Source organism: Dendrobium catenatum, unplaced genomic scaffold (genome assembly GCF_001605985.2).
Source record: "Dendrobium catenatum unplaced genomic scaffold, ASM160598v2 fragScaff_scaffold_486, whole genome shotgun sequence".
In the NCBI taxonomy this organism is placed as follows: domain Eukaryota; kingdom Viridiplantae; phylum Streptophyta; class Magnoliopsida; order Asparagales; family Orchidaceae; genus Dendrobium; species Dendrobium catenatum.
The window spans coordinates 21,580-40,032 of record NW_021318948.1 but is presented as its reverse complement, the minus strand read 5'-3'; the positions used below and the strand labels follow the sequence as shown (position 1 = coordinate 40,032).

The 18,453-nt window shown below is 34.3% G+C and overlaps 1 protein-coding gene and 1 long non-coding RNA gene across 2 annotated transcripts; both read left to right on the top strand.

Annotated features, from left to right (window-relative positions):
• Window positions 1-1,289: 1,289 nt before the first annotated feature.
• On the top strand, window positions 1,290-3,483 carry LOC114579545. The gene is made up of 2 exons (XR_003700573.1): window positions 1,290-1,469; window positions 3,204-3,483. It is a non-coding gene; the product is annotated as an uncharacterized LOC114579545 (long non-coding RNA).
• LOC110103007 (ethylene-responsive transcription factor RAP2-13-like) lies at window positions 1,394-3,115 on the top strand. Its single transcript, XM_020831553.2, has one exon. It carries the CDS (start codon window positions 1,859-1,861, stop codon window positions 2,858-2,860), a length of 1,002 nt encoding a protein of 333 aa, XP_020687212.1. The 5' UTR covers window positions 1,394-1,858; the 3' UTR covers window positions 2,861-3,115.
• Window positions 3,484-18,453: the final 14,970 nt, after the last annotated feature.

Here is an 18,453-nt window from a genome sequence, read left to right as displayed (position 1 = left end):
TTATAATGTTAATAATACTTAATTTTTAGTTAGTAATATTTGAATTTTTAATCTATTTATTTATTTATAAAAATTTAAAAAGTAACACACACACACACACACATATATATATATATATATATATGATCCACATAAACTTATATATGTAATTTAATTATTTAAATTATATATAATTTGTGAGTGTAAATTAGGGTTGAAGAAGAAAAAAAGAGCATGAATTTATTTTTTTAAATACTTCACATGTTTAATAAATAATTACAAATTATTTTTTTAAATAAATGATAATATGTACAAATAAAAATGTTATTGGGGCTATTTAATTAGAAGTAGAAAAAGGGATAAAATATACTGAAAGTATTTGTTTTGAAAACAATAATATTTTAGTTGAAGAAAAAAATAAAGATTAAAATTTAAAAGTATGTGAATTTGCACTTGAGTCCCATGTCAAAAAACTAAAAAAATTAAAGTAGTTGATATTTATCATTTAGCCACTTTTCAAATATATTATAAATTTTATCATCATCACCGCAAATCAAACCTCACTGCCTTCATTACCACCACTTGCTGCCATCAACCACCACCTCTATCATTGTTGCCAATGCCACCATTACTGGCACTCGTTCCCATCTTTCGTCACCGTCATTTGAGGCCCGTTAGTTTCTACTTGTCATTACAAATGTCATTGTAATGAACTATTGATCATCACCATCATTTAATTTTATATTATATTTATTTTACTCCATCTTATATTTATTTTATGCTTATTCAAATAAATCTTAATATTTTAAATATATTATATTTTCTTATATTGCCTTTTGTTTTTTTTCTGTATTATTTTCTCATCCAATCAAACGGGCCATATCTGAATGAATAATTATTAGGTGCGGAGTGCAGACGGGGAGAGCACCGTCTGCACAGACACAGGGTACCAAGCGGTACCTAATGATACCCAGTGATAACGAACGGTACCTAACTGAATTTTATACTAGTGTGCAGACGGTTCTCCCCATCTACACTCTGTACCTAATAATCTCTCCATATTGAATAACGCATGTACATACTTTGGCCTTTTTATGTAATTGTACAAGCAGATATGATATGACTGGACTCTACCATCGGTTACCTCCTGTTTCAGTTGCCAACTTCGAAATTAGCTATACAATGACCGACACGTGTCCTTTCTCGACGGCAAGCTACTGGTGCGTGAATCTAAGGTCGAGCAGCTTCCTCCCATGTCTTGGTGTACACTGTACAGTGACAATAGCATGTGAGAGGAGAAAACGGAGACGTGATTAAGTACTAATGGTAATTAATATTAATTACTGATTAAGACTAAACCGTGTGGCTATGGTGGGCTTATAAAATCCGCTCACACGGCTCTCATCTTCTTCCAAGAGAGACTCCACCAAAAGCATCTTTCTACTAAAGCTTGGTGAGGCTGAGTTTCCCGGCGAAGAAGAAACGCACAGGTTTGTTCTCTAATCTCTTCTCCTCCTCGTCCTCTCTTTCTCTTAGTTTTCTGATTCGTATTCTTGTGATCTTCTGTCTTCTTTGAAAAAACAAAGAGAACCAACTGGTTTTGAAAACTCTGTCAGTTCTTTTTTTTGTTTTAAAGAGACCAGAAGATTTGGTAAATAGATCTAGGCTGTTTTTAAAATTTTCTTTTTGCTTTCCATTTCTAGTGGGTTTCAAGGAGGGTTTATATTTTTTCATAACCCTCAAGTAATTTTTTTTAGACGTTGTAGATCTAAAAAGGCCACTTTTTTAGTGCCTTTGTTTAATTTTATTCTTGTTCTTGTTAGATCAAGATTTTTCTATTTTTATTCCTTTAGTTTCTCTTCTTCCCTGTTTTTTTGCCATGGCTGCAGCTATAGATTTACAGAATAGCTGGCCTTTTAACTCTTCCGATTCTTCTGGTGAGGAGCTTATGCAAGCACTTGAGCCTTTTATCAAACGTGCTTCCTTCTCATCTCCTTCTCCTCCTTCTCCCTGCTTGGCTTATTCTCCTCCTCAAGCCCCGACCTTTTCTTCCTCTTCTTCCTCCACTTTTTACCCTTCTTTCTCTTCTTCTTCCACCTTATTCCAAAATTCCATTTTGGATTGCCCATCTTCATCGATCGGGCTCACTCACCTGAACCCTGACCAAATCCAGCAAATCCAAGCCCAATTCCATCTCCAGCAGCAGAATCAGATGCAGAATCATATCCTGCTTGATAACGTCCAGGGCTTGCCACCTACCCTGCCTCAGCGACAGAGCTTCCTCAGTCCCCGTCCTGCCCCCATGAAGCACACCACCGCCACACCGCCAAAGCCATTGAAGCTTTTCCGCGGTGTGCGGCAGCGTCATTGGGGCAAGTGGGTGGCTGAGATCCGGCTTCCCCGCAACCGCACTCGTCTATGGCTCGGGACCTTCGACACCGCAGAGGAGGCAGCTATGGCCTATGACAAAGCTGCTTACCGTCTCCGTGGTGACTCGGCCAGGCTTAACTTCCCTAATCTCCGGCAGAACGGTTCCCACCTGGGCACTCCTCTCCACGCCTCCATAGACGCAAAGCTGCAGGTTATCTGCGAGGAGCTTGCCAAAGCTCCTGCCAAGCAGGCGAGTGGCGCTGTATTGAAACGAATTTCACTGCAAAAATCTGATGTTGATGCCCCCCTGGCTGCCGAGAACAAATCTGAAAGCTCCATAGAAGAGACAGAGTTGTCCTTCTCATCCTCTTCCACTTCATCTCAGGCATCATCGCCTGTGTCGGAAATGGATCAGTTGGACTTCACTGAGGCGCCATGGGATGAATCAGAGAACTTTGTGCTTAGAAAGTATCCTTCTTGGGAGATAGATTGGGATTCCATCCTCTCTTGAAAAAGAACAAGAATTTTGTGTCCTCTGGTTGTGTATTTTGCCTGTTGCAAATGGGGTTTTAGACATTTGCAGGGCCGTAGGATGTGTACTAATCACCAGGCTAACAGCTTTGTTTACTAGGTGTTGATTGTGTGTGCTATTGTTCATATTTCTCCAGATTTGCTGGTTATTTTTTTGCTCAGCAGAATCTGGGAGTGATGGTTTATGTTATTGTGTAATATTATCTGTGCAATAACAAATCTGTAATCTTTTAGTCTGTTCTATGCATTTATTATATTTCATCATTGTCTGAGCAACTTTTAGTTAGATAATCAACTGTAATATGTTTGTCAAAATCTTTCAGATTTCTATACTTCAATTAAACTTTATTTGTGTTGGAGATGATGACTTATTTCAGAGTTTCAGATCATGAGTAAAGCCTGCTGATAAAGGTAAAACAAACGAAGACCTGAAGATTTCATTCGAAACCTCCAGATGAAACTCAAAAACTATCTTCTCTTCTATACTGTAACTGTTGAAGTCTCTCTCCGTTCTTTATGGCAACTTAACTGTTCTAAGGACATTTTTTCCTGACTTTATATTAAGTTTGAATAGAAAGTTCAAACTTCTTGATGAAAGCTTAATTAGTTGTTTATTGTATTTATAATAGATTTCCCTATGTAAGTTTTAGATGTAGCATATAATTAAGTTTCATCGGTCAGCATGTAAGAGTCACCAATTTGATGTAGACAATTGAAGATCATACATATATAGATCTTTATTGATAACGCAAATCTTTATGAATCATTGAATAAAAAATTTTCAAAATTAAATTTATGATTATATGAGATCTAATTTTAGTAAATTTATAGTCAAATTAAATGTCTTAACATGTTGATCCAACGACATCAAAGGTAATTCAATTCAAGTCCAAATAAGTTTAAACCAAACACTTGAAGTATGACTGTGATACTTATAAAAATTAAATGAATAATCAAATGATATCTAAATATTTTATATTTACAGTCAGACAAGCACTTCAATGAGACAAATTGAATGAGATCAAGGCTAGTCAATTCTAAGATTATGAAGGTACTTAATGGTTGATGAATTATTAGGAAATTTTAGTCAAATTTATTGAATAACTATAAAAAAACTATAGAAAGAGACTATTCTTCATATGAGGGGGATCTTGGCTAGAGATTAGAGAAAGTTAAAAAATTGAAGAACTTTAGAGCTCAGTTTACTCACTGCTATCCACAATTGTGGTTTGACTAACATCTTAAAACCATCATAGTCCACTTATCATCATCCAATTGGCATTATTTGATTGCCACTGCTCAACTTTCATCATTAGTTTGCAAATGTTTGACTGTTGTAGTCTGCTTGTCGTTGCTCGATTGCCATCGCTCGTTCGTTGGCACCCAACTAACATTATATGATTGCTATCAACCATTTACTAATCTTATAATCTATATTATAACTACAAGAGATCAAGCAATTGCTTCAAGCTATGTAATCATGTCTTTTCGAGTTGTGGGAATGGTGGATTTATATACATAGTGGTTATTTCAACTAGGTTAGACACAGTGATTTTTTTTTTTTTTTTTTTTTTTTTTTTTTTTGCTAAAACTTTGGTGTTTTGAGGGACCTATTTTCTATTCAATTTTCATGCTAAAACTTTGGTGTTTTGAGGGACCTATTTTCTATTCTTGCTCTAACACTAAGTGCTTCATATCTCCTATTTTCAGTCTAAGACAAGCATACGCTAAAAACATTACACAATAAATGCAACATAATAATAAATGACAATTTATGACATTCTTGTGATTAAGAATATCTAAGGATTTTTTTTTTTTTTTTTAATTTTCATGCTAAAACTTTGGTGTTTTGAGGGACCTATTTTCTATTCTTGCTCTAACACTAAGTGCTTCATATCTCCTATTTTCAGTCTAAGACAAGCATACGCTAAAAACATTACACAATAAATGCAACATAATAATAAATGACAATTTATGACATTCTTGTGATTAAGAATATCTAAGGATTTCTCATTATAAATAATTTAAAATTAACCCCATGTAATCATAATCTAAATCTTTTATTAACTTTAATCACTTGGGCTCACCATAAGGTTATGCAAATTGCCCTTTAACCCTATATATGATATTGATTTCATGATCCCTAGGGTTAATAAATTATTATTCAATTATTTCTGAAGTTTTGCTTAATTTCTAATAATTAGGATTTGTCCTACCTAACACTTAATCTTGTTTTATCAATCTAACATAGCATGAAATCAAACCTAACTATACCAATAAATTTTAACTATCAGATCCCCAATTTAAGCATGCAGTTTACTCAAAGCTAATTTATATGATATGCAATTGAGAACACTTCCACACATATGCCTTATATTCATCATTTTTTTTTTCATTCATCGATTGGTTTTCTCTATACCTTATATTCATCATTTAATACATCACATATGCAAATTTTCATAGTTTTTAAATCTCTCAAATTTAAGATTTATAGTTAATAATTATCAAGTGGATTTTAAGGTTAAACAAAGGGAAGAAGAGAAATTGGTCGAACTTGTCACCATTATCATGATTAAGAACAATGTCATCCGTCATCAACATCAGTGGTGACTATTGAGAAGGAGAAGAAACCAACAACTTCAAAGATCGCCTATTTATCATCCATCTTGTATATGGAAAGGAAAGTGATTAATTAAGGGGAATAATATGGACTATATGATGGATTATTGCAGATTATGATGAAATTTATCAAAATTTCTCTCTTAAAAAGGCTATAAAAGGCCTTCATTCTCTACAAATGGAGAGGTTCAAGAGCTAAGATAGCTAATGAACTCTATTACATTTCTAGACACCTAATTTTTATAATCTCTACAATGAAAATCAAATAATGATACTTAGCTGTGTATAACCCCATCTTCTTCAATTATGAGGATTGAATGATTCTTTTATCTTCCAGTACATAGTGGCGACTTGATTTTTCCCATTATTGGGCTTCACACATAAAAAATCTTGATCTCTAATAATTTTTCTCTTTGCATGTTAATTTTTTTGTCCAAATATATGATCTAAAATACATAATCTATCGCAATAAATTTTCTAGAAAGTAGCAATATGCATTACTACTAATTCTTACTAAGATATGATAAAAATGGTAAAATCAACTAAAACCTAAAGAAAAAGAGGGAGGATGATGCAAAGGGAGAGAAAATGAGAGCTATGTGCATGAAACTCATATATAGCTTTGTGCATTTTATCATATATTATGATATTTGTTACTTTATATAAATATCAAATCTAGATATTCTACATGCACACAACAATGTATTGTTCTATTCAAGTTAAAATGCTAATAGTTTTATTTTTATTTGTTTTATATTATTTTTAGATCTAAATCTGAATGCACAAAATATAATTTTAGTAGTAATAGATCTAGTAGAAGAAATGTAACTTTAGGTGATTAAGCTATTTAAAAAAGTGCATGTTTTAGATATCTCATGTCTATTGTTCAAAGCGATGGTGAAATATATTATGATATTATTAGTGGAATTCAAGTTGGATGATTAAAGTAGATGAATGTATTAGACCTCTTGTATGATTAAAAAGTACTCAAACTTAAGGAAAAAATTTATAGGGAGCTGGTGCAATGTAAAATGCTTTACTGAGGAGAATTTTGGCCTACAAATGAGACAAATAAATTAAGTATAACAGAGATGAGGATGCTCAAGGTGGATTAGTTGCTTTATACTAAATGATAAAATGCGAAATGCGTACATATCTGAAAATGTTGGAGTAACTCCAGCGGCAGATAAGATTATAGAAAGTCGTCTTAGATAGTTTGGTCACATAAATTGTCGACCTTTCAATGACCATGTTAGGAGATTAGATGTATTGGAGGCCAACCTATGTTAAGAAAGGTAAGGATAGACCTAAAAAAATTGGTTAAAAAAATAACAATGGCTTTTTCTTTTTCATTACGTGAGAATTTGACTCTTAATGATACATAATGGGGAAATAAATTCATGTGGCCGACCCCACGTAGTGGAATAAAGACTTATTGTTGTTGTCATTGCCATTTTAATTTTAGATTATCTTTCATTTATTGTCCACTATTTGCTACACTTTTTGGTAAAGAAATTTTAGGGCCATGACTTAATAATATTGCTTTGGTAGAATAAGCATACTCCCAAACAAAACTAAATAATCATAAACCAAAAGGAATCTACCAATCACCAGAGGACAAAGCTTGGGGAGAAAGAGAACATGATCAATAATATGTGAAGCCATAGGAAACCAAATCCAACCATCCATTATAAATCGTCAGAAGAATGAGAGATTATTACGTGCGGAGTCTAGATCCAGAAGCCATTCGGTTTTATGACCGTGAACAATAAAAGTACAGTTATTATTCACCAATACGCTTTTACTGTTCAATGCTGCGTGCCTGCGCTTTTAATGTTCACAGTCACAAAATCGAACGGCTCTATAGGCCTGGACTCCGCACATAATAATCTATCATAAGGAAGAAGACATATCCAAAAAGGATATTCCTCCAATTCTTAATTTTGATGTTGAAAAAGCATATTGCTATTGTAGATAATAACTGCCCATTGTTAGCAAAGATGGCTTTTATTGGAAGTAGGTGAATTTGCACAGCCCCTGCATTCCATTCTGTAAAGCTGAATGATAGCCACTGCTGAACAGTAACAATGCATAAAGCAACAAGAACATTTAAAAAAGTATTACTGCAAACAAAGCGTGATAATAATTAATCAAAAGTGCAGAAAGTTGGCAGTCAACCTCATTTCAGATAAGCAGCATTTAATGAGGCCAACTACCCAACAAATAGGCTGAAGGATTGTAATGGCGTTCATGGGTTGCTTGGGCCTTCAAACTGGAGAAAGTCGGGAAAGAAAAGGATGGGGAGTTAGGTGTGATCATGGAGGGATTTCAAAGCTCTTTTAAAGCTGATTTTGCTGTCACCCCCAAGCTTCTATAGATTGGTGGCATTTGTCCCATGGCAATGCGAGAGAAAGAGATGGGATAGATTGGAATTTTGGCTTTCATTTCTTATTTTTTTGGACCACAGACGCTCGCACATGATAGACAGATGAAAGCTTGCGTGATTGGGAATAGGGGATTGTGGGAACTTGCTTTGAAGGCTATTTTGTTTCCTTTTTGTTGCCCTAAAGAGATTATTAGTATTATGGCATATGTGAGGATGGAGTTTAGTTTCATATTTACTGAATAAAAAATATATTGTGTGATAATGTTAAGGGGGATTTACATGCGTACCACTTTATTTTATGTTATTTATATATCTAATATCTAAAATTTTAATATTACATGGCTATCACATATGGAATAAATATGGATGCATGGAATGAAATATTAAAGTTTATAGGGTGGTATGGGTGATAAGAATGAAATATATGAATGTTAAATTTGATATTAAAATTTTATATGAATGTTAAGAATGTAAAATTAAAGTTTTAGATATTAGATATGTAAATAGCATGAAATAAACTTGTGTGTATGTAAATTCCCTTAATACTAATGGTTCGTCACTATTCATAAACTTGGACTTTTGAGTTAAAATTATATTAATTTCACCCTATGTGTATTAGATCTAACTTTTGCTGAACATAAATGGTCAACTAGTTTTCTATGGGTGTCTAAGGTTAATTAGACTCATGCGGCAACGAGTCCAAGGTTTGAGCTAGCCATATAATTTGGCCTACTAAAGAATTCTAGATTCCACTAGGTCACTTAGGGTATGGTTCTATGAGCTAATTGGATTTAGGTCAAGTCAATTTAATCAAAGGTTTATTAAGTTGAGTTAGGCTCACTATTTCAGTTATTTATTTTTTTATTTTTTTTTGTTGTTGGGCTCACTATGAGCCATAGGTGTACTATTAACTAGGGATTTTATTAAATTTTTTATACTTTGGGCACTAAAGTAGGCTCATTAAATAAATTTTCTACACATAGTAAAATGAAATAAAATATTTTCAACTCTTTTAACTACTTGGCCATTTTTTAATAAAATTGAATGTTTGTCTAAACAAAATGGAGAAAACACAACAAAAAAGGAAGTACAATATGATTTAATGTGAAAAACTTGAAATCACGAAGCCACACCTGACCAAAAAACTCACTACGAAAATTGGTACATATCTCATTCTCTGTCTCTTCACTCTTGCACTGTTTTACACACAAAACTAATAAAGAGATGTGCATAAAAAGCACCCAAGGGATGCAAACCTTCAAATTAAACATAAAAAATAAGAAAGATGACTATCCAACCTGACTGATAGTACCATTGCGCCAGGTTTGGAGCACCGAGATGCTTCTCTTTATATTCTAGTCTAATTGACAAAAATGTAGAGCACCGGGGTATGGAGTGCCATGCTTCTATAATCTCTGCTTGTTTCCAACTAGATTATAAAGTGCAATATCACTATATGTTTGTATGGAAAAAAATTTAGCAGATAAAAAGCACTTGAACCCAAGCAAGGGGAGGACTCCTACAACCCCCAAATGAGCTCAATTGATTGAGCTCATTGGAAACAATACAATTCGATTGATTGACAAAATTGTATTCCGTACATAAGTAATAATTTATAACCTTGAAGAGTATATCAAGCTACTAAAGGTCACATGCTAGATTTGGTATCTTAGTCCGAGCTATGCATCTTGGGTTATAAGCATTAAATTAGTTGAAAAATGCCCATCAGTGCATAAGTACTCAACAAGTTTGAGATATTACATTCATATTAGTCCTCCCTTTTTGAATTATATTGAAATATACATGATACAACTTTTAAAATAACATGCATATAGTTTAGCGGCTTAATTTCCTATCTAAAGGATGTAAGGTTGTTGTATCAAATGATTCAGTTGTAAGTCCTTTTGTGAACATCTTTTAGACATGTTGACGAATCATCCCACAAATTCACATTATTTGCACTAAACCAAGAAGGACACTCATTATAAGTTAAATTTAAACATAGGCAGATTTTTCTAGATTTTAATGAGTTGTAAGCCTAGATTTCTTGTTTCATCAATATTATATACTTTTTGGGGTTTATGAGTTTAGTATATGTATTTAGTTTATAATTATCGAGGAGATGCAAGTTATATTCATTTGGCCAACTCTAATCCCAATTCCTCTATTTTTATGTGCAAAACCTCCTTGTTCTATAAGCCTTAAACCCTCAATATCATCCCTTGAGATGTTATAAGTCCCCATACACTCTTTAATTTTAGGCATTTATTCGTTCTCTATTGATGATAGGACCCATTGTGCTTCAAATATTTTCTTTAATACTAGTCCAATTAACCTGCTATTACTCGTACTCACGAAGGGTATAAACTAAATTCTCTATCATTGTATCGACATTCCTTTCTACTTTTGTTACTTCTCCTTTCATTCTACCTCTTATTTGACAAACCCTTTGAACTTGATTGTGGTCTTGTAAAGAATATTGACTTGAACAATTTATGTTGAATCATTCAAACTAAATATTCGTAAGTGAGAATATTCTTAGATATCACATCTATTAGACCCGCAAACAAAACCGAGTGTTCGACAAGCTACTCGTACCTCGGCTCAATTATTACTTGTTCGCGATTGTTTGATTATGTAATCAAACAAACTTGAACATTTTTAAATACGCGATGGTTAAATAAAAAAGCTTGAGCAGCTATGTGTTCGACTCATTTATGCTCATGAGAAACGTCATTTAAATCTTGTGAATAAGTTTGATATGAAGCTTGATAAAATGCTCGATTCATATTTTTTGAAACTAAATACATTTCTTAAGATTGGCTTAAACATTTATTTGATATATTTTCATATAATTTTTAGTTTTATTACATTAAATGATTATTATTTTATTAAAAAAAATTACGTTGTACTATTTCATAATTAGAATGAATTTGTTAAAGAACATGAGGAATTTGTTTATGAACTAGAGGTATTTGTTCATGGTTATTGGATTATCTGTTTTAAGTATTCATGGGCAAACTTGTTTATGAAAAAGAATCATTTTTGTGCTCGTTTGTTTATGAGAGTGGTCGTTTGGAAGCTCAAAAATACTCGTATATTCGTGAACGAGCTCAATTCGGCTCTTTTGTAACCTTAACATTTATGATGGAATTATCCATAGAGTCTTGCACCAATGAGAAACCTAGTTCCCATACATTAAATAATTCCTGATTGATCTTTCATACCCTTCATGAAAATGTCCTTGGGATATCTTTTTTAATTTATCTTTTATTGATTCTCATGAACCCATATTGGAGTTTGTTTGTCTTTGTTTTTTAATGACTTCTTTTCTAACATAAAAATTTAAAAATACGTGGCCCTTTTGAAGCTAATAGAGAAGCCTTGAAATAGAGTTAGCTTTAAGTTGGTTCATATGCAAGGTAATGTGTGGAATAAATTTTTGTTAGGTGATTAGTTGATCCTAATCTTTCTCTAACTCATCTATTTATGCTTCGTTTGAGATAGTTTTCTTATTATTTTTTAAAGCGACTTTTTAATAAAAAAATTTTTGAATAAGAAGTTTTTGTTCTAGGAAGCTGCTTTAGAAAGCGGTAAGGAAATAGTCTCAGACAAATCCTTATTCAGATATGACAACCCATATATCTTTCATCAACCTATAGACATTCAAAGGAGTTATATTCATCTTGCTTTGCTACTATGCTTAATGACATTTCAACTGTGGCTGATATTTCATGTCATTTTATGATTAATCATGGTTGTTGGTTAGTGTGGCACCCTCAATCAATTTGTTTCATTATGGTGATTGTGCTATCTCTTGACTTTAAATTTTAGTTTTCTCTTATTGTATGATATTTTTATATATTTTTGGGTCTTTATTCATTCTATAGGCTATGTCCTACAATTATTCCCATAATTCATTATAAATTATTATGTTTTAATATAAGTTAATTTATTATTGTTAGAATAATTTTAGCACAAAAAATATTCAAAAAAAATTATTTTGAAGCAAAAGGATAATATTATTGTTAATTATAATAAAAATATAAATATAAGAATTTTTACTAAAAAATTTTTATTATTCGCTCTTTAAAATTATTTACATCATAATGAGTACAACAATAATGATAATTATTTATTAATATAATTTTAAAATGTGAGAGGTTTATAGTGTTTCCACTTCACAATCTTACATATCTAGTTTTGACTTTGAAATCTTGTAGTAGTCTTTGTCCTTCTATCAATCAATTTCATTTTGCTTAGAAAATAGTGTTTCCTTAAAATGTAATTTAGCAATGCCAATTCCATGTGTTCAAACTCCCACCTAATTATAAACAGATTTCATCTTCTTAGCAGCATTGCCAAACTTTCTTAGCCAACTCTTTGACCCTTACAAATTCTTACTTGCAGCATCTTATAGTCAAACAAGACTTCGATTCTGTTTGGGATAGGGGTGAAAACGAGTCGAGTTGAGCTTTAGTCAGAGGGTATTCGATTCGAGCTCGACTGCCAAATATCGAGATCGAGCTCGAGCTCGAACTCGAGTTGAGCTCTAAAGACGAGCTAGAACTCAACTTGTCTCACGTCAAGTGCATGGCTCATCGAGCTTCAGGCTAGCAGCACGCGAGCAAGACATACCTCCATCGTCGAGCAGGCTAGTAGCACGCGAGCATTGTCGTCCCGAGGTCAGCCGTCGTCCTCCATCATCGAGATTTTATTTTTCCACCATGGGCTTCGATTCGTTTTCCCGCCCGTGTCGTCCTGAGAATTCGTTTTCCCGCCGAAAAGACCTCGAGCGGAGGTTTGTTCGAGCTCAACTCGTTGAGCCTGTTAACAAGTCGAATCCAAGCCGACTAATGAGCTGGCTTGACTCTGTTATCTGTGATAGCTTTTTGATAACTTTTTTTTTTTTTTATAATTTTCATGATTTTTTTTTTGCTAAAAATTTGTTAAAGAAAAAAAAAAACGCTTTCCCAAACGGAATCTTCATCACTACTGCAACTTTCGGGTGATGCAATAATATGAGTCTTATTCATCAATCATACTCTTCAAAAATAAAACTTGCATTGCTCGAAGGCTGTAATAATTTGCAGGCTTTAACTAATGGGTTGAAGAAGAACTTAAATGGGCCATATCAAATGTACTCAGCACAATAAATATGGATTGTTTATCTTGTATTGGGCCTTGCCTCATTGTCAAAGGCAACTGTCGCTATGCCTGTTCAGGTTAGGTCCCTCGGATTTAAACATATAAGTATTTGTTCAAAATTGTTCCTTCTATTTGTATTATCATTTCGTAATGATTTTTTTTAGTTCAGGATGGTCTTGAAACCCAGAAATGACCCGAAAAATTGATTTTCATGTGCCCGATGTGTCAAGTTGCCAGTTGCATATCTTCGAACCTCGCGTGCACGTCGAGTCTCCATCGTTTCTTATTGCGTGAGTCAAGTTGCCGCTGTCGCGACGTGGCTGGAGCGACACGTGGCTGCCGCTGTCGCTCCATTGCTACCGCTGTCACTCAACTGTTGTCGTTATCGCGCCGCTGCTGCTGCAGTGCTGCCAAAATCAAAAGTAGGGATGGAAGCTCACTAGTCGTTATCTTCCTCATGAATCAGAGGTCAGGATTGTTCGCCTTCTTTAACGACGTTCCTTACTTCCTGTCGAATCAGAGCTCGAGACCGTTTTCCAAAACTTGAAGTAGGGACGGAAGCTCGTTATCTTCCACAATTTCGTGCACTTCTTCAGCCAAATCCAATATATTCGTGTAAGGTCGGGTCAACTCGAAAACCCGATGAGTTCGATCCTGATTGAACTAACCGATCCGTTTGCAAAAACGGGTCAGGTTCTGGTCAACCTAAATAGGGTCGGGTCAATTCCGCGTTCAACCAGAACCCAACCTGCAACCTAAAATTGACACCCTTACTCTAAGTACAACCATCTGTTGCCATCACTAGCCGCTACTACAACCCCGCAGGGAACCGCGGCCACCATGCTCACCCTATCGGGCACCGCCACCTCATAAATCACTTTATTTTAACGCAATAAAACTGTTACTTATGATTCATTATTTTCTAGCATAAAATTTTCTTTTAAACTAAAAATTTACTCTAAAAAGCACTATAAAACCCTCCCAAACTAAGCCTAGAAAAATAAGCAATAAAATTTTCTGCGAATGCAAGCAAAAGAACGTGTTTCTCATTGATGCAAACTCGGTTTAAAAAAATCCAATATTTTATTTATTTGATTGGATGTTTGCGAGACTAATCCTTTCAATTATTTTGGTTAGTTGCATAAACAATATATTACTATCAATTATTTTAGGCTCCTTTTTCAAGTCAGCGGGCACAGCGGAGGCGCCATGAATGGCGGTCAAAGTATGCATAATTGTTAAATACGCTGCTTTTGGCTTTTGATCAGCTTTTCCACTAATCATTATAATTTTAGTCAAGCAACTAATGTTCTGACTTCTGACAGCTTAAACCTAAACCTGTGAACATATATTACTAATTAGGTTTCGTTTGAGATTTCTTTCTTATTACTTATTATTAAAGCAACTTGTTATTATAAAATTAATTTTTATAATAAAAAGATGTTTTAAGAAGCAGTAAGAAAGTCATTTCAAATGAAATTTAAGACTTCATTTGAGATGACTTTCTTAATATTTTTTAAAGCAGTGTTTTAGTAAAAAAATAAAAAATTGTTGTAAGAAACAGTAAGAAATTAAGCCGTCCCAAACGAGTCCTTAAGGGGTGTAGGATTTCGTAAATACTCCAAATCCGGATTTACGAAAGCTTGGGGGGGGAAATTGTTTGGTAACATTCATGATAAATCCTGTGTGACTGTTTGGCTATGCAAGTCAGGATTTAAAGCAGTTAAAAGATTTAACATTCATCGAATCCGGCCTTAAATCCTCTTGCGCCAATAAGAAGTTAAATCCGACGAATCGGTAGATTTACAAAATCCGGGATTTTACCGCAAAAGGTGGTCTTTTTTCGTCAACGGCAGATTCCATTTATCGTGAGATTTGGATTTGGATTTTAGGCCGTTTGGCTGGATTTCGCCCAAATTCGACCTTAAATCTGGCATAAATCCGCATACCAAAAAGCCCCTTAAAGAGATTTGTCAATCCATTCATCAGCCACGTTCTCCACAACTGGCACTATAAAAATAACCATTTCCCTTGCAGGTGAGGTGAAGAAGTGCAAGGTATTAATTAATTAGTTGCTTAAGTTTTTTTTAATTAGTTGCTTAAGCTAATTACACTGTTTCAGAAGGAGTAGGTGTTGCAGAAAGTCAATTTCATAAGAAATTTTCTGCAACTTCTGACGCTAATCTATTAATTAAGAGCAACGTACGTCGCAAACTGCTCTAATTTTTTTATTTTTTCACGCTTAAAGCCTTCTTCTATTCTGAGTTGATGATATTTCCAGCCATATTAGATATTTTTTGCTCCATCCATGAAAAAAATTATGTCTGAATATGATTCATTCATCTCTAATGATGAGTTTCTAAAGAAAAATCAATATATTCATAATCATTTAAAGAAAACATATTAATTTTTTAGGATCTTTTAGTAGATTTTTAGAGACATTGTGCCTATAACATGCTGATTTTGACATAGAATGCTAAAAAATAAAAATATTTATAATAGTTCTAATAATATAACATAATGAAATTTTAATTTATTTATATAAATGTGATGGCTTGCAATGTTTTTTATAAACTTAAGAACTTAAAAAATTTTTTTCAGAAAGAATTTAAAAAGGTTAGAATAATCCAATGAACTATGGTTTATGTGCATAAAGAAACCTCAGAGACCTAGAGCTAACGAAGAAACAAAAAACTCTTAAATTCTATCTAGAAATGATTAAAAATGCCGTGCTTACTTTTTTTACATTGTAATGAGATATCTATGGAAAGATAGGACATAAATAATTCGTCTAGCAAAACCAAACAGCTCAACTGGCCTAATAATCTTATATGGATCGAGACTGCTACTAAATTACAAGCATGATAGGCTATCACCTAAGTTATTTTAAAAATTGTGATGAGGGGTCGATCTTATGTATGTGGTTGTACTATGGAAGAGAGTTTTTCATTTCACTCTTTCTACTTTGTTGATGAAAATTTTGATATATTTTTAATGTCAAGAAGCCCTATAAGAAAGGATATGGTGAAGTTTTAGATATTGAGATAGTTTAAAGGGGAAGTACTATTATGTGCTATTAAATTAAAAGGAGTCTTAATTATATATTAGCTAAGTTAAAAGGGAGAAACCAAATTAAAATATAGATTAAGAACATGTAGATTTGATAAACATATGTTATTTAATATATTTTCTCAAGGTCCTAGCTTTCCTTCGTTTTGGGTGCTCCGCTAAGGCTTTGCCCTAGCTTTCCCTTCATGATTGCCGGGTCGCTCTCCGTCGGGCTGACTTTATTCTCGTTACCTGCAGGGAAGTTTTTCTCTGCTTCGTTGGTTCGGTTTTGTTTTGTTGTTGATTTTTCTTCCTCCGGCGCATGCCAGGATGGCGCCGAAGCTTTGCGACCCTAGTTTTTTTAGGGGGTTCGCCTTCTTCGTGTTCATTTTTTGATATTCTTTCGGGTTCTTCTTCCGGAAATGAGTTTCCTAAACTTAGGGAATCTTTTTTTTATGGTTTTCCTTCCCTTTGGATATCGGATCAGAAAATTAAGGCTATGGTCGATCCTTTTTAGTTCTCTTTAGTTGGTTTTTTTCCTACCAAATGCCCGTCTATAGATACCATACGATTTTTTTTTTAATCTCAAGCTTAATGGGGAGGTTTATGTCACCTTGTTGGATCCATCTCATGTCCTTATCAAGCTTGCGAATGACCTTGATTATTATCGCGTTTTCTACCATAGATCATATCTGGTTTCTAATTGCTACCTGACGCTTACCAAGTGGTCTCCCCTTGTTGATGTCGGTGTTGAGTCACCAATCATCCCAATTTGGGTCTCTTTTCCGCAATTGTGATCTCATCTCTTCTCCCCACGTATTCTTCATGGTTTGGCCTCTCTGTTTGGCAAATCATTAAAAATTGATGCATCCACTTCATTGGTTCTAGACCGTCTTTTAGCTCGTGTTTTAGTGGAGCTGGATATCACTAAATCCTACACTGATAAGGTATGGTTAGGATCGGAGAAGCTAGGTTATATCCAGCAAGTGGTTATGGATGAATTCCCTCATTTTTGTGCTTCTTGTCAGTGTATCGGGCATGCTGTGAGAAATTGTCGTCCAAAGGTTGCTCTCCTGGATTCTGCGGATTTACCCCTACCTATTAAACCTCCTTTTGAGGTTTCTGTGAACCCTGTTGTCTCTGTGAACCCTGTTGTCCCTTCTGTGTCGGTGCTTGAGGTTCAAGGATTGGGTTGTGACGTTGGTAATCTTGAGGAAGATGTTACTATTTTGCTTCCGTGTTGGTGCTTGAGCTGCATTATTGAGCCCAGTGACGTGCATTCGAACCTCAGCCCCGTCACGCGGTTCAGGTCGATTTGGGTCATTTAATCAAAAGATCAGACAACTCAGATTGAAAATAGAATTTCAGATCAAATTGAATTAAAATTTTGATTGCTCATATTTTCTAAAATACTCAACCAAATTTAACAAAATTTGAAACACAAATTAATGACAACCTAATCTTCCAATGCCTGGAGTTTGAAGGCTCCATGAATTGTATGCATTGTAGATTTTCTATGATTTCAAATTGAAATCCAAACTAACAGTCAAGATAACTTACAATCCAGTGGGTAGATTTTTGACATCTTAGACTCATTTTGCCATGATATAGTCCTCTACAACTTTGTTGAGGACTCGAGAAACTTTTGACAGATATATTGAAAGTTAATGAAGAGAACCCTCTTTATGTCACTTCCTTCATCTCTCCTCACTAAAATAATGATTTGAGACTTGAAAATGGTGGGGGAATTCTTGAGAAAGGTTGGGAAATGGTTGGGTAAGCCTGGGGAAGAGTTTTGGAAGGTTATAGGCTGCTGGAGCTGGAGTTGTTTGAAATGAGAGTGAAAGATGGGTATTAGGTCAAGTTTCCTGGCCCTCACTTAACCCTCACCTTTTGAATTGAATGACCTTGATTCATTTGGGGATGTCTTGAATTGATGCCAAGTGTTCCCAAAGCTGCTCTAAATAAGGGGAAAGCTGGTGGGTTAGAAGTACCTCTCTTAGTCTATAAGGAGGCGGACCACACCGCTTTACTACCATTTGGCTAAACCTAAGAAAAGCTTGGTTTAAGGGGATGGTTTGAGATCTCTTATAGAAGGAAATTAACTCCTTTCCATCAGGTTTGAGCAGGTCTTGAAATGAGATATGAATTACCAAGGTATCATAGTCACCTAAGATCAAATGAGGGCATATATGACCATTTGACTGGCCAAAGTAGTTAATGGGGGTGATGTGGCAGTCAAGTGGATGTAGTTGGCTGGTTAAATGATTTGTCAAGTGTTTCAAGCCAAGGGTTTGAAGTTTTGAGAAAATGCATAAGATTAGAGAGGGTTTTGACCCCTCCTAATGGATTGAACAAGCCTAAAGGGATTT

Bases quoted from the DNA above. Each gene is read 5' to 3' on its own strand.
- LOC110103007 (XM_020831553.2), top strand. From the start codon at position 1,859: ATGGCTGCAGCTATAGATTTACAGAATAGCTGGCCTTTTAACTCTTCC.